The sequence below is a fragment of the Vipera ursinii genome (genome assembly GCF_947247035.1).
Source record: "Vipera ursinii genome assembly, chromosome: 2".
Lineage (NCBI taxonomy): Eukaryota > Metazoa > Chordata > Lepidosauria > Squamata > Viperidae > Vipera > Vipera ursinii.
The window spans coordinates 133,655,758-133,678,011 of record NC_139513.1 but is presented as its reverse complement, the minus strand read 5'-3'; the positions used below and the strand labels follow the sequence as shown (position 1 = coordinate 133,678,011).

At 41.6% G+C, this 22,254-nt stretch overlaps 2 protein-coding genes across 3 annotated transcripts in view; one reads left to right on the top strand and one right to left on the bottom strand.

Annotated features, from left to right (window-relative positions):
- The window catches only part of RGS9 (regulator of G protein signaling 9), a 69,904-nt gene extending 58,735 nt beyond the window's left edge, over positions 1-11,169 (bottom strand). Inside the window, exon 1 of the mRNA XM_083353193.1 lies at positions 10,946-11,169. Coding sequence (XP_083209319.1) covers positions 10,946-11,008 — 63 coding nt within the window. The 5' untranslated portion in view covers positions 11,009-11,169. The remainder of the gene's footprint in view (positions 1-10,945) is intronic.
- A 3,370-nt stretch (positions 11,170-14,539) lies between these two features.
- The window catches only part of GNA13 (G protein subunit alpha 13), a 31,441-nt gene continuing 23,726 nt past the window's right edge, over positions 14,540-22,254 (top strand). For both annotated transcript variants that reach the window (XR_014491291.1, XM_083353188.1), the window contains exons 1-2: positions 14,540-15,105; positions 19,064-19,287. Coding sequence is in view for 1 of the 2 variants with exons in the window: in XM_083353188.1 (XP_083209314.1) it covers positions 14,823-15,105; positions 19,064-19,287 (507 nt within the window). In the remaining variant the exon portion in view is untranslated. The remainder of the gene's footprint in view (positions 15,106-19,063; positions 19,288-22,254) is intronic.

Here is a 22,254-nt window from a genome sequence, read left to right as displayed (position 1 = left end):
TGGTAAAAATTCAGGAGTCCCAGGAATCCCTGGAGCTCTCCCTTTGATCTGGGGCTTAGTGCCATCTGAATTGCCTTCAGCTTGGACTCTGCAGGATGGATGCCTTCAGCATCAATACAGAATTCAGTGGAAGGAACCCCAATTTTACACTTGTTCCTTTTCAGCTTGAGTCCTGCTATGCGGAACTGCTGAAGGACGGCTTTGAGCCGCCTTGCTAGCACCTCAGTGGACTCACTGGTGATGAGTACATCGTCAAAATATGGGCAGGCCCCCGGAATACCCTTGAGTGTACGCTCCATAACTCCCTGGAAGATTCCCGGGGCTACGCTAACCCTGAATTGGAGGCGCTTGTCCCTAAAAGACCCCCTATGTGTCACAATTGTTTGTGCGGCTGCTGTGGCCTCATCCATGGTAACTGCTGATAGGCCTGTGTCAAATCTAACATGGTACCCCCTTGCAACGATGCCAAAATGTGGCTAATGACTCTGCAGTGCCCGGTTAATGGTGCACTTGTAATCAGCGCAAATCCTGATCTCCCCATTGGCCTTAAGTGGCGTGACAATGGGAGTTTCCCACTCACCCCCATCTATGGGCTGTAGTACCCCCTGACTGACTAGCTTGTCCAGCTCTGCATCGATTTTGTGTTTTAGTGCAAAAGGCACTCAATGGGGCTTAATCCTAATGGGCGTTACAGAAGGATCAAGCTTAAAGGCTATTGGAGGGCTTTTGTACTCTCCCAGGCTTGTGTCAAAAACATCTGCGAATTCCTTGCATACTGACACCAAGTTCACCACTTATGTCCGGTGGATCCCGGTTACTTGAATGCCCAAGGCATCAAACCAATCAAGCCCAATTAGGCTTGTTCTCTGGCCCTCTACCACAATGACATCTAGGGGTCCCGAAAACCCCTTTAATTTCACGGCCAAAGTGGCCTCTCCCTTGACTGCTATGCAGGAATTCTGGAAGTCTGTTAGAATGATGTTGGATGGCCTAAGCTTGGCCCATCTCTTGCTACGGCTGCACATGAACCAGAAAGTCTCAAGGGAAATAATGGATACAGCTGAACCAGTGTCCAATTCCATCCTGCAAGGAACGCCTTGCAGCTCGACTTGAAGCCGAATTTTTTGTTTAAGGGGGCGGCGAGCTCCTGTGCAGTAGACACTCCTGCGGCTGGAGCAGAACCCTACTCTATGCTGCCCCGGGGCCCCAGTACCTCTCCTGATTGGTTTCTGGTTGGCGGTCCTTTTGGCGACCTCTACAGACGGCTGCGATGTGGCCAGATTTTCCATAGGCCCAACACGTGGCTGTCCTGAATCGGCAGTCTGTTTGTTGGTGGTGGCAGCCACAGCCCAAACATCGAAGGAAGGGAACTGCCTTGTAAAGGGGCTTCTCTTCCTTTTCTTGGTGCTGTTGAATCTTGTTGACTTCATAGTCAGAGTTGACGTCTTCTCGTTGCTCGGCGTCCTCGTGTGGCTTCCTCGTGTGGTATGCTTTTGGCGGGCTGCAACGCCTTCATGGCTCCAGCGATGGCTTCGTCCACCATAACTTTTTTTAAGGCTTCTTGGAGCAAGAGAGTCTCTCTCACGAAAAGTTTTTGTTGGATGTCTCTTCTCCTAAGTCCACAGACGAGACGATCTCAAAGCCTTTCTTCCAAGTCCATGAATTGACAAAGGCACAAAGCTTGTCTCAACACCGTGATGAACTCTGTGGCCGTCTCGCCAGGTTGCTGAAGTGTTGCCACCTTCAGGCCATCTTCGGCGACTTGATTTGCTCGGAGGTAGTTCTCCACTCTCAAAATGTAGGACGATCATCTCTCTGGGTGTATGACATTGAATTCTTCGAGCTTTCCAACCTTCAACATGGTGAGAAGTCTTCGCGGCTCGTGTCTCGCATTGCCTCATGCTGCCAGCTTCTTTGTAGGCCCCGGGACTGGTCCTCAGGGCAGGTGGTCTCTAGTGTGGCTTGCTAGGCAGACCGAGGGGGGGGAATGCTGTCCCTGCCAGGTGCTGTGCTAGCCTCACCCTCCTAGTGACTTCAGGCTCTTACAAAGAAGCAGCATCCCACCTTTGTCGCCAGTGTTGTGTAGCTGGTTCTTTGCAGGCAATAAGCGAGTCTGGTTCAGTCATTGACTGTTACACAGACACACCATTGAGCAACCTTTAAGCAGCATTCAAACAGACACGTGAATCAGTACAAGTAAAAATCCCAATACATTACAAAAGTAATATGGACTCCAGATACACGAAACTACAATGTCCAGGAGACGCGGGAAATGTAACCAATAGTGAAGGCATTATAACACATATGACAAGTATTTAAGAAACTACAGCTTAGTAAGCTAATATATTCCTTATGGACAACAACATTTACAAACCTCTGCTACCGTTAACAATTTCATAGTTACACAGGCATTGCCATTTTTTAAACAAAAAATAGTCAGTTCTTACCCAAAATCTTATGACATTAAAAAGGTAAAGGTTCCCCCGCACATGCGTGCTAGTCGCATTATCTACATTTTATAATCCAATTGTGATATTTGTCTTGATAAAATGATAGCGGTGATCACTATCTGGCGACAGTCTTATTTGCTACCAATCTGATATTAAATCAGCAGCAGACTGATTGCAGAGGCTTATTAAAGACGAAGGATAATCTCCAAGTATTGATGTGCTTTCCCCCCCCTAAAGCTTCTAATTTTTTTCCTTTTCTTTCTTTTTCTTTCTAACATTTCCCAGCAGTCCACTTTTTGTATTAGTCAACTGTTGATCCATTGGTTGCAACAGAAATTAACTAACTAGTTTGTCACCCTAATCTGATATCTTGGACTAAGAGACAATGGTTGGCCCTAAGTCACCCAGCTGGCTTTCATGCCTAAAGTGGGACTCATGGTCTACTGTTTCCAGCCTGGTGCCATATTCGCTAGGCCAAACTCTCTCTCTTTCCTGAAGCTATAATAAGGCCATCAAATTATACCATTTCTTGTCCTCCCTTTAGACAAGTGACCTGCAGAAAAGTACATCAAGCAATGTGGCTTAAGCATGAAGACGAATGTGGCTTGTTTGGTCTTGGTTTACTATGAAACCAAGCATCATAATTTACACAGCAAATATATGACTTAGTGATATGTTAACCGGTTATTGTGATTTATTCAGTAGTTCATATACAGCGAATGCATTTCCCTTGCCAAAGTTCGGAAATCAGGCATTCCTAGTCCACATTCCTTCATAGGTTTATTCATAATGTGATTTTATTTCTCTCTTGGGAGATTGATCTACCACTCAGGAAGAAGGGCTGGATGCTCTTGGCAAATGCTTTTACGCTAATTGGACAGCAAGTGGCAATATTATTGTTGGTGTTTTTAACATCTTTTAATCTCCAGAAAAACAGTACGGACTATGTCAGCCTCATCTCTCCCATTCACTGTGGTTCAAGTTTGGGTGCTAGGTGAGGAGCTCTATAAAAGATGGTATCAGGAACTACTACTAAGCTGTTCCCCAGCAACAGGAGGCAAGACCAGGATTGAAGACTAAGAGGGTTTCTAAATAGGAGGTTTGGAACCTCCAGTGTTTTACTCAACAAGTCAGTTGTTCCGCTACATCATTGTTAAACTAACTATAGTTTATTCTGATTTACTTTGAAAAAAACTTCCCCAATCTTCCCTCCAGAAGTATTGACTACAACTCCTACTACTTCTAGCCAATACTGGGAGTTTAGTTCAGCACATCACGTTTGGGAAACACTGGGGAACTATCCTATTAAAGTGGGTAGAATGAAGTCCTGGCTTAGTGATATTTAAATTAATGTTCTGTGGAACAAAACTTACTAATACAGACCCAAGACTCTATCAAAATATACACACATATTCTTGTCACACCCTACATTATTTTATGTGGAATTTAGTCATTTGCTAAATTTCAAATATCCTGATGTTAAAAGTATACCTCGATAGATGTAATATAATATCCACTCAAAATATTGTCTATTATGAATGATTACATATTAATCAAGATCTTTATTTATTTATTTATTTATTTATTTATTTATTTGTTTTTATAAACCGCCCTTCTCCCGAGGGACTCGGGGCGGTGTACAGAGTAAGGTAGGTATACAGATTGAACAATAGTGAAAACAATAGTAAAAACAAACTGGGACCCCAATTAGAGCTATCAGGCCAGGCCGGACTGCTGGAACAGGTAAGTTTTTAAGTCGTGCCGGAAGGTGCGGAGGTCGGGGGCCATCCGGATTTCGGTTGGCAAGCAGTTCCAGAGGGCTGGCGCACCCACTGAGAATGCCCTCCCCCTGGGGGCCACCAGCCGACATTCCTTGAGCGGTGGCACCCTGAGGAGGCCCTCTCTGTGGGAGCGCACAGGACGGTGGGGTGCTGACATTGGCAGAAGGTGCTCCCGTAGGTAGTCCGGACCCATGCCATGTAGGGCTCTGTATGTCATTGTTAGCACCTTGAACTTCACACGGAAGGCAACCGGAAGCCAGTGCAGCGCACGGAGGAGAGGTGTGATATGGGAGTATCGGGAGGCTCCCAAGAGTGTCCGTGCCGCTGCACTTTGCACCAGTTGAAGCTTCCGAGTGGATCTCAAGGGCAGCCCCATGTAGAGAGCGTTACAGTAGTCTAGGCGAGAGATCACAAGGGCATGGGTGACTGTACGTAAGGCATCCAGGTCCAGATAAGGCCGTAGTTGGCGAACTAGTCGAACCCGGGAGAAGGCCCCCTTGGTCACAGCTCCTATGTGATCTTCCAGGGAGAGCTGCGAGTCTAGGAGGACACCCAGGTTGCGGGCCCTATCAACAGGGGGTAGTAACTTATCCCCGATGTTAAGGGATGGGATGTTCTGAGTATCCTGGCTTGCCGGTATGTACAGCCATTCAGTCTTGTCCGGGTTCAGTTGAAGCCTGTTCCTCCCCATCCATTCCCGGACCGCTTTCAGGCAGCGGGACATTACGTCGAGGGCATCACTGATGTTGTTTGGTGTTGAGATGAAAAGCTGGGTGTCATCAGCATACTGATGGTACCCTACTCCAAAGCTGCGAATGATCTCACCCAGCGGTTTCATGTAGATGTTGAACAGGAGAGGCGAGAGGACCGACCCCTGGGGGAATCCGCAAGCGAGAGGCCTCGGGGTCGACCTCTGTCCCCCTGCCAGCACCGACTGCGAGCGACCCTGGAGAAAGGAGGAGAACCAACGCAGAACCGTGCCTCCCACTCCCAGTCCCCTGAGGCGTCGCAGCAAGATACCATGGTCGATGGTATCGAAAGCCGCCGAGAGGTCTAATAAGACTAGGACAGAGGAATGGCCCCTGTCCCGGGCTCTCCAGAGATCATTCATCAGAGCGACCAATGCCGTCTCCATGCTGTAGCCCGGCCTGAAGCCCGATTGGTTCGGGTCTTTACATGTACTGGATTCAATTTCATTTGTTTCAATATCTGAGGGCTCATGATAATTATCCTAAGAACTACCTAATTAACCTTTTTAAAAAGGATTTCAATTCCCAATCCTCTTTTATAAAAGGGATTATACTTCTGAAATAAAAACAGTAGATTTACGAATTATAGACTGGGATTATGATGCATTGCACTAAAGGCCAAAGTTTGCATGGTTTCAATTTAGCAGAGCACATGTACTCAGTCATTAACACCTCTACTCCGCAAGCTGCATTGGCTTCCGGTTGCCCTTCAGGTGAGATTCAAGGTGCTGGTGATTACCTATAAAGCCCTTAATGGCTTGGGTTCGGGTTATCTGAGGGAACACCTGCTGCCGGCATCAAGCTCCCTTCGTCCCGTGCGCTCCCACAGGGAGGGCCTTCTCAGGATACCGCCGGTTAAGGAATGCCGGTGGGTTATTCCTAGGGGAAGAGCGTTCTCTGTGGGCGCGCCTGCCCTCTGGAATGATTTACCTGTGGAACTCAGGACCGCCCCCGATCTGCGTTCATTTCGCCGGGACCTGAAAACCTGGTTTTTCGATCTATCAGGCGTGGACTGAAGGGGTTTTAGCTTTTTAAATATTGTTTTAATTGGGCTTAATTAATTTAATGTATTTTAATTTTATATTATCTTTTATATTGTATTTTATGCTGCCCTGTAAACCGCCCTGAGTCCTTCGGAAATAGGGCGGTATAGAAATTTAATTAAATAAATAAGTTATAGTTCTAACCATCTTCGTGGCTTGGTATTGGAAAGCTCCCAGCCAGGGAAGGAGGAGGGATCAAGCAGGAAGCTAGCCTTGAATCCTTGTACAGTCTCGAGAGACCTGACACTCCCATTCCTCCCCCACCTCCAACAAGTTCCATGGAATCTTATCTGTTTGTTCCCAAGAGAAGGCAAGTAGTCTGGAGAGATTCTTGCATATGCATAAGGTAGAACACAATAAAGTAGTCACCTTGGCTTGAATCCTTCACATGTGCATCTGGTGCCTTGCGCCTGACACTTGGCTTATGAGTCAGTGTTGTGTATAAATCAGGGTAAACTCAGAATAAATTTCCTATGCAGTGGCGTAGCGTGGGTTGTCAGCACCCGGGGCAAGGCAAGTGACGTCACGGCACCGCCGAAAAGACGCGCCCCGCAGCGGCATAGACTTTCCAAGAAGAGTCGCATGCATGCGGGATGCTTCCGGGTCCCTCTCGAGGGCGGCTGGGCGGGGCTCCGACCTGCAAGAGCCGCTGCATTCAAGCTCGCACGTGAGCCCCGCTAAATAAAGCCACCCATGCGCACGAAGCTAGGCCAGCCGGCCGGCGGGTCCATCTTCACTCAGCCAAGCCTGCCGGGGCGCCTGCAGGGCGCTTGCGGTTGGCCTGAGCCTGGGCGAAGAGTTGGGCGCTTCCATTTATTTTATTCAGTTTATGTGGCCGCCCATCTCACCTGCCGGACTCGTTTCGCTTTGCAAGAAAGAGCAGCTCGAGAGCGGAGCCAAGCCGACTCTGTGCAGCCCTTGGGGCTCCCTGAGCAGCTCAGTGCGAGCGCGCCCCCCCAGATGTTGCACCTGGTGCGGCCGGCCCCCCCTGCACCCCCCACTCTACGCCACTGTTCCTATGAAAGAGTTATGGAGTTAAACTTCCCATGTCAGGCCTGGCAAGATGTCATGCACAATCAAAACAATTTAAAATGTTGCAAATTCTCAGCTATGATAAACATTTTGCAGGCTGATCCCTATTTCACAGTCTCCCAGCTGATCACAAAGATAATTGTGATCAGCTGCCCTCTGTCAGGGGGCCCTCTGTTTAATCTGTTATCTGGAGAGTTTTTAAGCCTACCTGCCTAGATTTCCTGCCTTCAGTTCTGCCCAAGGAAAACTAGAAAAGGAAAAACAGAACATTTTCTCGCAGTAGGCTACTTATGTTTTTTAAAAAACCACAGTGAATCTTATTCTGTTGTACTGTGTTTTTGTATCAGGAGATCACAAAAGAAAAACCCTCTGTGGCAAAATTGTTTTTCTCTTCTCTCAAAATGTGTCTTTCTATAAAAATGTGGCCTGTAGTTCACAAAATGATATAGGTAGTCCTTGACTTACATCCATTTGTTTAGTGACTATTCAAGGTTACATCGGCACTGGGAAAAAACTGACTTATAATCATTTTCCACACTTACAACTGTTGCAGCATCCCCTTGGTCATGTGATCAAAATTCAGGCACCTGGCAGTTGGTTCATATTTATGACGTTTGCAGTGTCCCGGAGCCATGTGATCACCTTTTGTGACCATTTAACAAGCAAAGTCAGTGGGGAAGCCAGATTCACTTAATAACTGCAGTGATTCACTTCACAACTATGACAAGAAAGGTTGCAAAATGGGGCAAAACTCACAACTATCTCACTTAGCAACAGAAAAGCTGGGCTCAATTGTGGTCATAATTTGAGGGTTACATGTATTTTCCTCCCTTCAAATTACCCAAGAAGAAAGAACACGGTGAAACTGAATCTTTAAGGTTATTATGTCAACCTTGTGAAATAGTCCAGACAAGAAGAATACCCCAGATGAACTAATCCTACTTTATTATAAAGTTACATTCGCAGAATCTTGCAATTTCTCTCCTCTGTTTTTAGTCTGTGAAAAGCTAGAGGGGGTCTCCTCTGAAATGCTTCCCCCACTTTCCCCTCACTTGCAGAATAAACTGCTTGTCAAACTGTTCCCTAGGCCAGGGGACCCCAATCCCCGGTCTGTGGACCAGTACCAGGCCACGGCATGCCAGCAACCGGTCCACACAAACAAGCAAAGCCTCATCCGTGGGATGCAGGCAGCACACAAAACCACACCTCCTCTGGTCCGCTGAAAAACCTCTCTCTATGGAACTGGTCCTTGGTACCCAAAAGGTTGGGGGCCTCTGCCCTAGACTATGGGTCCACTTCCTGTCTCCCACATTCATTCTTTCATAACCATAACCATCATAACAGCATCTGGGGAAAAAGGAAATATATTGTGGCATCTCACTTTGTGCGTTTATTTTATTTATTTATTTATTTATTTTTAGTTATATTTATATACCGCCCTATTCCCTGAGGACTCAGGGCGGTTTACAGGGAATTAAAAATCCAAAATACAAAAATTAAGAACCAAATTAAAAAATATTAAATTGACCCTGTACTCAATTAAAAAGAACCCCAAATTAAAAATTTCTCCTCAGTCTGGGCCCGAGAGCTCGAAGAGCCAGGTCTTCAGGCCCCGGCGGAATGATCGGAGGTCGGGGGCAGTTCTCAGCTCCACCGGCAGCTGGTTCCAGAGGGCAGGCGCTCCCACCGAGAAGGCCCTATCCCTGGGTGTCACCCGCCGGCAATCTCTTACCGGCGGGACCCTGAGCAGACCCTCCCTGTGGGAGCGCACTGGGCGAAGGGCGTTTGATGCCGGTTTATATATATTTGCAGTGTGGAACAAATATTAGCAGAAAAATTAGATTTCCTCTCAGGTTTTTTTAAACCTATATTTTTGCCAGCTTTTCTTAATTGCTGCTCAGCAAAAAGTGTTGTGATGTGAATGTGCTAGACTACATAGTACATACACTTGAAGTAGTAGGGTTATCAACAAGAAACCCAAGAATCATTACAGCACAGTGAGGAGCTACAAGAAAACCTAACTTTGTGGCCCACTAGGGGTTGACTGGACTTTTACAGCCTAGATCTGATAGCCCTAAAAATGGGTGGTTGTTTGTGTCTCTGTAAATTCAAATTTAGCGCAATAAACCTCAGACAAGAGAAGGGAAACATTCATAGGAGAAAAGTGAGCTACATGTCTTGGCTGCGTAACATTTTTCTACATTCTAGCACTACTGTTTTCTATAGATGCTTTAGGAAAAGTAGATAATAAATTCATAACTGGTTATATACATCAACATGTTGTTGGAAAATGATAAAGATTATAGTCTATTACCCTTAAAAGTTGGGCAAACCACAGGTAATAAAAGGAGTATTCAGCCTCTTCATCAAAGCAGCTATGAATAGGCAGGGAATAGATCTCTGTCAATAACTTTCCTTTAAATTTATATACTTTTCCTTTCCATAAAAAATCCCAAAGTAATTTACAATAATACTATTACTGTTTAATCTATTATATATATAGATAGAAAATAGATACTGTAGATAGATAGATAGATAGATAGATAGATAGATAGATAGATAGATAGATAGATAGATAGATAGATAGATAGGCAAAAAATCCTCTGCAAAATATGAAGGGTTTTTATGAAAAAGAGAATTCCTTAAATAAATTGGTGCTAATCTGTTTAGCCTTACAGACCAACAGTACTCCTATAAACATGGTTTCATAGGCACTGCAGAGATATCAACAAAGTGCCCTATTGAGCAACCTAACCAAGTTTACTCCATTAAAAAAAGACCACCAATTTTAGATGACAAAATTGGTGGTCTTTTTTTAAAAAAAATATTGGTGGTCTTTGTTTAAAAAAGTATGGCATAAACTTGGTTGGGTTGCACATTATAATTGAAATAATTCAAAATCAATATCAGTTCATTCAAAAAAGAAAATCAAGATACCATGAATAAAGGACAAAAATAAAATGTAGACAAAAGCACCAATAATATTCCGTAAAACGTAGAAAATTATGTTAAGAAAAACAGCGCTGAACCCACTAGCCCCTAAGAAGGAATGAAAGCCAGGTAAATCTTGGCTAGATTCAACATGATGTACTTCTTCTTGACATTCTATATTAGGACTGTTGCTATAGAGAAGTTCCTACCTCATGGCACTGCCAGCTATATTGGAAATAAAAATATGATGGTGAGCATGAGTAGCTTGGTATAAGGGAAGGAGTTCCTTTAGCAGTTTCATAGGGAAGCAAAGGAAAGGGGGATATTTTAATTTTATTTATTGATCACATTTTATTTATTTATTATCACATCTCCCTCACAGAGGGAGGTCCAGGTTAACCTATAATAATTAATAAGTGTAATGCTGTAAACTTCAAGGGGTTGTGACTTTTACGTTTTAAATTATTTCTAGTCCGAGGTGGATGAAGAATTCAACTGTTTTCAAATGCAGAAGTTCCGAACAGAAATAAAGGCAGCATTGACATGCAAAATAGCAACGATTATAATTAACAAGAGAATAACACAACCTTCAAGAGCTTATAGGCCCCCATACTTGTCAATGTTATTTTAACCAGCTTCTGGCATATCTACAAAGGTGGCTCTGTAACAGGTTGCTCTCCTTTTCAAATGCCAAAGAATACAAAGACATCACCCGGCAGCAAAGGTCCACATCACTATGTAAATACATCACTATGAAAGACTCAGCTAATGAGAAGATTTCTGAAGACTGTAACAAATCGCGCACCTACTCGGAGGCAAAATCCCCCTTTCTCTCTCACAGCCAAACCTTGGTGATGAAGCATGCCAATCAGAGGGTTTAGAGCTGTGCCCGAGGTTAAGGAAGGTAATGTAGGTCCTAAATATAAAATAAACACTGAAAACAAGACTGGCTTGTTTACCTTTTTCAAGAATGTCATTCTCGGCCTGTACCGCTGTCCTTCATCTATCTGCGTGATGGTCATCGTGATCTACTTAACGAAGCAAAAGAATTAGGAAGAAAAAAAAAAGCAATAAATGGGCTTTCACCAATTGCAGAGAAAAAGGTGGTGCTAGGCTTAGGGATCTCAGGCGAACCGCATTACAGTGCTGAAACTCGGCAGGCTACAGAATAAAAGCGCCGTGGGAGCTGGCACAGGTTTGCTGTAGCCAATCAACACGAGGCACTCTGGTTTTATTTGCATGAGCGGGGATGTGCTTCCTACCTGCCAGCATTAGGGGGAGCCCTTTCATCTTTTTACAGGGCTGAGCTGGTAGCAAAGAGAATTTGTATTGTTCTAAAAAATAAATAATGCTAGGGTTAGACCAGGGGTAGGCAACCTCGGCTCTTTTATGACTCAGGGACTTCAACTCCCAGAATTCCTGAGTCAGCCATGGCTGACTCAGGAATTCTGGGAGTTGAAGTCCCTGAGTCATAAAAGAGCCGAGGTTGCCTACCCCTGGGTTAGACAGTATTAGCCAAATGCACATCAGCACAAGATAAAATTACGGGAGGAAATCTCCGTGCTACTTGGTTGAATAGGTTCACAGACAAAAAATTTTTTCCACATTTAAATATAATGTGACTAGTTACAAGTCATTTTATTTCTGGTTGATTTACTCACACTTGTGGAAATAATACAGAATATGAGACCAAACTAAAGATTTGTTCCTTTTTAAAAATTTATTTCCTACTTTTCTTTAGAAAGCTCAAAGCAGCTGACATACAAGTCTTCTCCAATTTTATCCCCATCAATCTGATACTTTAATCAACATGCTATACTAGCTTATCAGATATTGGAATAAACATATCTAACTGGAAATGATGAAATAAGTAAGATTCTTGCAAATATTGTTATAACACCACCACTAGCTCTGCTCCAAATAACTTGTGGCTTATTGACTGGTTATAGGGAACACAAAACTAAAACCACTGAACAGCTGCTCTGTGTGTAGCATATGTAAATCCAACAAAGAAAAATATTTTTAAATAACATTATATAGAGATATATGGAATTATTTATTAACATTTCTATGCCATTGTATTCCCAAGGGCTCGTATAGATGATATAGATGATGATGATAAATAAATTTAATAAATATTATTACACAGAGAGAGTTTTATTGCTTTTAACCTTGTAAGCTGCTCAGAGTCACCTTGTGGTGAGATGGGCAGCAAATAAATTTAATAAATAATAAATAATGATTGCTGTATGCATTATTTTTTATTCCTTAGGGAGAAGTCCAGCTTTCCAGACATTTGTGTTTGTATTTGTATTTATACTTTGTATTTATATTTATATTTTGTATTTATCAAAGGAAGCCATACAGAAGAACACACTCAGATTGGAGAAAACTAGAAACTCAATAAAAAGTTGAGTTGCTGAATATTACATTTTTTGCATAGACAGGTTTATTAACATGCATAATCCATATGTGTAAAATGTTTTAAGTTTTGATACAACTGTTTCATGAAAGAAATTGATGTTTGTAATGCTTTTGCTCCTGAACTGGCATTTAGATTAGTGACAGAATATTGTTAGGAGTTCCTCAATTGTTCTATGGATACCACTGATTCTTATATGTTGTTTGATGATACTCTTTATAGATAATTATCGTTCTTTGCACTTCCTACATATAATTCTCTTCTGACTTTTCCTATTCCATGTCCCCTCTCCCAAACCTGGGAATTAAGTTATCAGTCTGGACAACCACAAAATGACAGTTCTGGCCACCCTAATCCTCCCCTCTTAGGATATATTCCATTTAATTGATGAAGAAAATTAAGGTATAAAACAATATGTTATAATAAACAGCTGAATTCACAAAACAACTTAGGTAACAATAAAATTGTTTTGGATACTTTGTAGTTTAATATCCTGGGGAATTTAGCCATTGTCTTAGAATGTTATATGAATCAGGCCATTGTATTAACCTGTAGTCTAGATTATTTATTTGGACATAACATAGTATTTAAACAGAGTACTCCATGCATAATGTATCATTGGACCATTTGGATTTTTTAAGAAAAAATGTTACTTTGCAATAGGCTGACTGAAAGAACAGAGGCAGTAGAAGGAAGGGAAACTGTCATCTTTTTTTGTGCTCTTAATTAATTGCTTCTGAAACCATTGGCAGTCAAGACTAACCAGGTTTCAAACACCTGCTCTGGAGTTCTATTCCTACATTTGTATCTTCTGTTTCTTAAAAATCTATTTCCTATTTTACATGGAGTCTACTGCTTAGGAACTGGTTTCAAGAAAGAAGACTTTCTCTGTGTAAAATTGCATAGACAAATAATTACTTTGCACAGAGCTTCAGATGCTCTTCTAAGTATTCAATAAAAGGCAAAATACACAATTTATATAAATGATTTTTTCTTCTCAGTGTTCATATAAGTGTTTGAAACTCCTGACTGCTATTTGAAAACATTCCGTAGCACCAGAAAATACCCTCATTTAGGATTAGAATCCTAGGAGTTGAAACCCAAGATAATCTGGAGGGGTTTAGTCTGGTCATTGATGATCTATGCGAGAATTCTAATTAAAAGATAGAATGGGCCAATCTGTGCATTTACTAATCTAAGTTTCTAATCAAGCTTGTGTGAATACAACCAGAATTATTTGTATACAATAAGGGCAACACTCATCTTTCCTCAACATGTTAAGAGCAGCCCGAAATAATACACTGCTACCTGTTGTCGACACTGCCATACACTATTTCACTTGGCCTACCCATCTGCCCTAAGTTTGGATAGCTTGCTTTTCCGTTTTGTGTGTTATACTGCTGGGTGCTACTCCTCCCACCCACAAGCTACAAAAGCTTTAGCTAGGGAGTCCACAAGATACAATAAAAAAATATGAGTGGCAGCCACAACAGTGCAAATGAAGCTCTGCCTGTTTTTCATGTGCAACTGTTGAGCTTTGATCACATTGTCTTGGTTAACAACTTGGCTTTTTTATTATTATTTTCAGAGACAAAGATGTTGTGGGTGGCTGGGCAGGCAACTGAACAAAGTACCAAGGGAACTAGCAGTCACTGTTCAGGCCTTGCCCCCTCTCCACCCCACCCACCACCTTAAACAACAGGCAGACGTTATGACTATTGGAAGAGATTTTAGAATGTTGATAGGAGCAACCCAGAAGTGAATAGCATGAATGAGATCACGTTAATAAATGCTTTCTTGATTGTGGCACAAGACTGCAGAATTCCTAACTTATCAGGCCATTTGATGCCTGTTGGGTGATATTGCTGCACCTGATTAGGATGATGGTTGTTCAAATGTTTTGGAATATTACTTTATACTGGTGGGGAGAAAGGTACACCTTAAGTTAACTAATATGTCATAAATTCTGGATCTGCATCCTAACAGGGGCAAATATAAACGCGAGTTCAGTCGAGGATCATAATGAGGCAACAGCTCGACAGGGCAAAACATCCGCTGCACCCCAACAAAAAGTTCGAGCCCTTTTCTTTTTAATAAATCAGTCCATTAAAAAAAAACCCGTCACGTGACAAATCCGAAGAAGGGGAAATTCCGAATACACAGACCAGATGATAGGATCACGTGCTAGACCCAGGGGCGGGGCCAGCCAACTTAGAAGACAAGAAGCGGGTACCACGTGTAAGCAGGACGAGTCTTCGATTGGGCATTCTTGCCGCGACGCTCTCTGAGCGGCGTCTCCTGTCATAGGGGCCGGCGGAGGGGGCGGGGCCTGAGCGAAGCGGCCCAGGTTCCACGCAGGCGCAGAGCGGTGCAGGGCCGCTCCGGCCGCTCCCTGGCTGGCAGTGCTCGCTAAGATGGCGGATTTCCTGCCGTCGCGGTCCTCGCTGTCGGGCTGCTTCCCCGGCTGCATGCTGAATAGCACCGAGGCCGAACAGCAGCGGCGGTCTAAAGAGATCGATAAGTGCCTCTACCGCGAGAAAACCTACGTCAAGCGGCTCGTCAAGATCCTCTTGCTGGGCGCGGGCGAAAGCGGCAAGAGTACCTTCCTCAAGCAGATGCGCATCATTCACGGGCAGGACTGGGACCGGCCAGCCCGGGAGGAATTCCGCGCCACCATCTACAGCAACGTCATCAAGGGTACGGTTGGGAGGGGGGGGTTGCAAAGGAGAGGGAGGGAGGGAGGGAGGCGGGCGAGCGAGCGGGCTGAGGTGATTCCGTCGGAGGTGCAACTGGCAGCGGGGCGGCTGCGCTCGGTCGGGCGACGAAGCCCTGAGAAGAGAGAGAGAGAGAGAGGCGGCCTCGGGAGAGAAAAAACCAAAAAGCCAGGGGCTGCCGAAGAAGCCCCGGCGTTGAGGGAGAAGCCGTTGCGACGCCCGAAGCCCCGCGGGAAGGAGATATGCGCGGGCACGGCCGCCAAAAAAAAAAAAAAGAAAAGGAAGAAAGTCACGCCTTTTTTCCCCCCTTCCTGAAAGCATGGCTGAAGCGGCCACCTTCCGCCCGACGCACTTTTAGTCTCGTTTCGATTCCGTTCGGCGGTAGCGCTTTAGAGCAGGGGGTCTTCAAACTTGGCCCTTTTATGACTTGTGGACTTCAACTCCCAGAATTCCTCAGCCAGCTTTGCTGGCTGAGGAATTCTGGGAGTTGAAGTCCACAAGTCATAAAAGGGCCAAGTTTGAAGACCCCTGCTTTAGAGCAATGCTTTTCAACCTTGGCCACTTTAAGATGGGGGGACTCCAACTCCCAGAATTCCCCAGAATTCTGGGAGTTGAAGTCCACCCATCTTAAAGTGGCCAAGGTTGAAAAACACTGGCCCTCGAGAGGGAAACCTGTGGCGGATGCTGGGAGGGTGGGGTGGACGGGAGGGCGGGAAAGTGGGCTGTGAGGAGATGGGCTCCGGCCTGGGGTAGCGTCCGAGGGAAGAGGGGGGCGGCAACAGCGAGGGCAGGTGCCCCCGTCCTCGCCTCAAGTTTTCGGAGAAAAAAAGGATGGGAGCGAGGAAGTTTGGAGAAATTGGCGTCCCGTCTGGCGGATGTGGCCTCGACGGGGGCCTTTGCCTGAGCTAGAGATGCGGGAGCTGTTCAAGCAGGCAGGCCTCGGGGTGTGTGTGTGTGTGTGTGTGTCAGAATCGTCCTTTGTGCCCCGAAAGGCGTCGTCCTCGGTGGCTAACGGGATGGCGTTTCGGATAGCCTTTTGTGTCAGACAGCCTTGTTTCTGTAAAAAGTTGCAACAGACGGTTTGCGTTTTGCACTGAGGCTGATGGAAGGAGGGAGCCCAGAGACGGAGGGATATATGTGCGGGAATAAATCATTATATGTATAGGTTTGGAAGCATTGCTATTGTGATCACGAAACTAATGTGGATTGCACGTTATGTGAGAGGTGGCGGTTGAAATGACCGAGTCTAACTCTTAAAGGCAGCTTTAATTTGGACATGGGGAAATGTTAGGAAGGTCAGTTTCCAGAGAATGTGATGAAAATTTATAGTAGCAATATATAAAGGGTGTATTCATCTATAGCCGTGTGTCATTTTAAATTAGTATTGTGTGAAGTGTGCATTTTGCTTTTAAAAATATTTCTTATGCATTGTCATATGAAAAGAGTTGTTGAATGCCTAGTTGAATACAAAGATATACTGCATTTTCAAATAAATCCAACTGAATTCTTGTTGCAAGTTGTAATCATGGAGATGACAGTTTCTATTTTTACATGATGCTGTGAAACTCTGCAAAGGGATTTTGGAGGGAGAGGTAGGGGTTAAGCACTTGCTGGTTAAACAAATGAGAATGGTGAGCATGGCACTAGTGGAGGCTTTAGTTCTAATCATGCAGTACCAATTCATAGAAATAAATTTGGAACTTTTCAAACAGCAAATATATTTCTTGCCTTTTAATACCATGCAAGAAATATAAACAACTTTGAATATCAACTAATTTGTTTTCTTATACGCACCATGTCTTAAAAATCTGGAAATATGTGATAATATATTGTACTATAAATTAAGATTGTAGCTTAAATAGATACTATTTGACACTGAAAACCATAATACATATCATATATATAAATCAAATAAATATACCGGTAAATAAATATAAATATTTTCATATTTAGTTATTAGGAAATGAGGGTAAAACCAACTTCAAATATATGAACTGTATTTGTTTCCATTCTGTGGCTGTTTTAAGATTAAACTAGCTTAAATATAGAGTTTGGTTTCAAAGATGGCTTATATATTGAATGAATAAACTAAAAATCATTTTTCAGTGAATGCAACAGAAATGCAACTAAAGTACTTAGTTTTGTTACAAAGATACATACATACTGAAGTATTAAGGCCACTGTTACAGTTTCATACAAAAGACTGCTAAAAGAAGAGTACACTATAATACAAAGTATCTGTTGTAATTTATACTCCATCACTAAAAAGTTGAATGCCATTCAAAAAAATATATATTTTTTCATGCTTGTCAGCAGTATATGGTATTCCTTGGTAAATAACTTTACATGTACTTTTTCAAAATTATACATAAAACCTCAACTGCTAATTGCTATTCCAAATAATTAGATACATTAAAAACAAACATTCTCAAACTTTCCTCTTTGATAATGGGACAATTTGTATATCTAATAAACACAGTAAAATGTGTAACAGCAACAGAATATGTTTTGCTATAAAAATCAAGACATTTCCTTTAGTTTTATTGTTTAGATTTATATCCACCTTTCCAGGAGCTCAAGGCACCATTACTCCCTTTTCCAATTTCCCGCTACAACTGTGCAACATAGTTTGGCCTAAGAGAGTGACTTATCCCAGATTACCTAGTGATTGAAAATAGAGTTGGACCTGGGTCTCTCCAACCTTGTCCAACGCTGAGTCTTGTGGGTAAAAAATATTGATAATACGTTCAAACCAGAAAATAATTTGGTCTTTGTTGTTGTGGTCTTAGACATGTTTTATGCTTTATGACAGTATCATATGATAAATAATGATTACATCAGCCTTTATATAATACCGTACTGTGAATTATACCAAGTGGATTGGGTTTTGTAACCCTGATAATATTGATAATATTAATAAATATTAATTTACATGCATAAAATATATAATACATTTATATATAATAAATATTAATATAATATTTAATAATATAGTATATAACACATATAATATATTATCCTAATACAGGTGGTGACCTTTAAAAAAAGAGAAGTGCTAATATAAGACTGTCGTCTAAATCTATGACACTTGTGGAACAAGAATCTTAATTATATAGTTTGGTCTCTTAGCCTGTGCAGTACATCAATATTCCATTCAGTCTTGAACCAATTAATACACATTTTGCTTTTTAAATTTTTATTTTTAAATATTTCTTAGGTGTTTAAACATCAAAACAATTGTTTAAAATGTCACATTTATTTGTATTTTAAATAAATCCAATGCATTTAATCAAATTCTTGTCGCATCTTAAAATCATTTAAACTTTGACATATATTAGAATGATTAATCTATATTTTATCATTTTCTCCTGTTTGCTGCAGCTGTTTCTCTGCTTGCTTATGAGATGTAAAGCTGCTGAGTTGAATATAGTAGAACTCCCAGAAGCATGTAATTAATTTTAGCTACTTTAAATGTCTGGAATTGCATATATGGAAATAAATAATGATTGATACTAAACCTTTTGTTAGAAAATTAAAATTTATAAAATGTGATTCCAAATTTGCTTGAATCAGGATGCTAAATGTATAGATTTCAACTCAGGCTTAGAGCAGCCATCACTCACAATGTAAAGAAAGAATTCATAATCATACTTTGAGAAATTGACTTCTTTATTATTTAAAGTTTTAGTATTTATTATATGTTCAAGGGCAGGTGAAATAAAAGGAAATCAATGTATATAACCTGGTTCAGGCTACTATAGTGGATTTTGGATTGTTACCTGTTTATAGTCAGCATAAATGTTTTTCCATGTAGTTTCTTACATTTTGGATGTGAATATGTCTGTATACATGGGTCATGTTTTGTGTTTTGAGAGTAACCAATTATTAAGATTAATGTAACTGTATTTGGAACCTAACACATAGTTTCAATTTTGTTGAAGGTGTTAGAGTCCTTGTGGATGCTCGTGAGAAACTTCATATTCCATGGGGAAATCCTGCTAATCAAACAAATGGTGACAAGATGATGGCCTTTGATACTCGTTCAGAAGTGGTGCAAGGGATGGTGCAAACTCATACTTTCTTACAGTACCTTCCAACAGTAAGAGCGTTGTGGGCAGATAGTGGTATCCAGCATGCTTATGATAGACGCAGAGAATTTCAGTTGGTAAGACACAATAACTCTTCATGTTTTTGTAGTTACTGTGATGGTATAATTTAAAATGTTTTATAAATGAAATTGAGATACTTTGGGTGAACTTTTTGTTACATGAACATGAATTTTAATTGTGTAGGTAATGATGTACATAAAGATAAGACCAGTAAAATTAATTTCCATATAGCCAAGATGCAGAACTGTAACAGGGTTTAGAATTTAAATGTTGACCTATAACCAATATTCAGCAGGCATATCATGTGCAGTGAAACTTCCTATTTCCTCTCCATTCAGATCTTGGTGCTTTCTGAACTGGACTGCTTTTCTTTTCTTTTCTTTCTTTTTTGCAGACATTTCATAACCTAGCTGGGTAACATTATCAGTGCAAAGGAGGCTGGGCTTTTTTGACTCTTTACATATAGTGGTTTAACCTGTCAGTCTTGGTGGGGATATGGTTACCTCCTTGATGGTTTCTTTATTAGGGAATTGTTTCTTTCCCTGGTTGTTCATCTGGTGCTGTTTCCTGATTTATTGGGTGTTGGCTGTTGGGGGAGGGGGGAATACGTACTAGGGCTGTTTGTTTCCTTCCTAGGTTTTTGATTGTATCTTTTAAATGGTACGGTAACAGTTTCGCAACTGACTTAGCTACAATTTCAGCGGGTAAACTCTTAACATTATAAATCAATCCAAATCCAATAACGTTAGTGAATTTCTAGAAACTTTGGTACTCGGAGAAATCAGCAATCAAAAGACACGTGGAGATAAAGTCCATTTATATATGCCCTCTCATACTGATGATGTTATCTACCTGGATAAAGTAACACCTGCAAGAAAATAACTAAGCTCACAGACTACAAAGAACTAAAAACAGTTTAGCTATACATATTCTGTACTACAGAGCGCTTTATGGGCTATGGGCCACATCCAGCTCTTTAACTCCCTCCTGTCCAGCCCACAGTGATGGCCTTCACAACAGTCCCAGCTTCTCATGTGGCCCCTTGGGAAAAGTAATTGCTTATGCCTGCTCTACTAATTCCTCTCCCTTATACGTGTAGAATTAGGTATAATATAAGGGTAAGTATTTAGAACCTGAGATATGTTATAGAAGAGCAGAACTGATCGACATGGAATGTATGAAAATGTTTTTCTACTTGGACAGTATTATTGGATCAAAATCAATACCAACAGTATGCAATATAAATCAGTAGCAACACACCTTTAATGTATAAATGTGAAAATAGAAAGGAAACATTTCATGACTTTATGAGCCTCTTCTGAGATAATTTGGGGAAAAGGAAGCCTCTGTGTTGTTTTTTCTTTTAAACAATTTTACACAGGATTTTGGGTTTGGGGAGAAAAATTAATGCAAAGCCATTTCAATTATTGCTTGAATCCTGGAAAGCAGCTTTCTCCTACCTTGGTACCTCCAGATCTATGGTTTTTAAACCCAAAAATTCCTCAAGGGGTTTGATCATTGCTGATATTTTAGGGAGTTAAAGCCATAATGGGAAAATGTTAATTAGGAAAGGTTGGTCTACTACAGTTTCATGGTTCATGAATGTTTTAGCAGTACAAAATCTCCTCTCTCCCATTTAAATAAGAACATTAATGTTTCAGAACTCTTGCTGTGACTTGATTTAAGTCACACAAAAATAGCTAAGCAGTATCTCTTACTAGTTTGTTTAGCTTAACTCTATAACCCTTGCTTCATATTTGTATTTAATTTGATTACTGACCTTACTTTGCTTCTATTCCATTGCTGTACTTCATTATTTGCATGTTTCCTAATGCAGTAGTGTTGCATGTGAGTAATTGTGATGAGCATAAAATTTTAAAATGGGATTTATTCATATGGCGCAGGAGCAACCCCTACACTTAGTACTACTACATGAGGCTACTGTTAATAATAATAGTTTTCAAAGCAAAGTGACTTTCCACAATTTCAAGATAATAATTGCCTTTTTGATTACTTTTTATAATGGTATATTCAAGCATATTTGACTGTTTTTCAGTATGAGCATTTTCACAAGAGATTCATATATATGGTTTTAGAGAGGTGCTTTCTACATTTCAGCTATATACTGCTTGCTTTGAAGGCAAATATACTAGTTACCCACTGTGTATTTTGAATGCAGCTTTTCTCAGCATGTTAGAGGAAGCAGAGGAAAGAGATTCATCCTTGCACATCCTCCACCACCTCTTCCTGCGTAGAAATTTAGTACCCTGAGCACAGAAAAGCACATGTGACTTTCAGCCAAGTTTGGAAGTATGAATTGCTTCTTTGCGCTAACTTCTTGCATCATAGTCTTTCCCTTCCCTTTCACTTCCTCTGTCTCTGACAAACATAAGTAATAAGACCTGCATGACACAGTACCAGAAAGTGTTGTTGTTCTTCTATACATTCAGTTCTTATTTTCAGTATTTCAGAAAGTGAACAGGACATAAATTGCCTTTAACCTGCGATATATTTTAAATCTCCAAGTTGTTTATTAGTTACGTTCTGAGCAATTGCTTTTTTTTTGAAATCCAATTGTTTTAGTGTATATACACACAACTGCCAACCTAGCAGTTCGAAAGCACATAAAAATGCAAGTAGAAAAATAGGGACCACTACGGTGGGAAGGTAACAGCGTTCCGTGCGCCTTTGGCGTCTAGTCATGCCGGCCACATGACCACGGAGACGTCCTCGGACAAGCGCTAGAGTCGGAAACGACTAGCACGCATGTGCGGGGGAACCTTTACCTTTACCTTATATACACACACATACACAGACATGCACATATATAAACATACAATAAATAAATTAGGCTTATGTGTGGTAGTAATTATGACTGAGTAGTGTACATTCCGTGTACATTCTTGTCAGTAAGAAAAGTTAAAGCAATCTATATTGATATAATGCTTTTAAATGGATATATCTGAAATGGAGCTTTTTGAAAAAATAATCTATACAGTATTTGAGACTATATTACTGTTAGT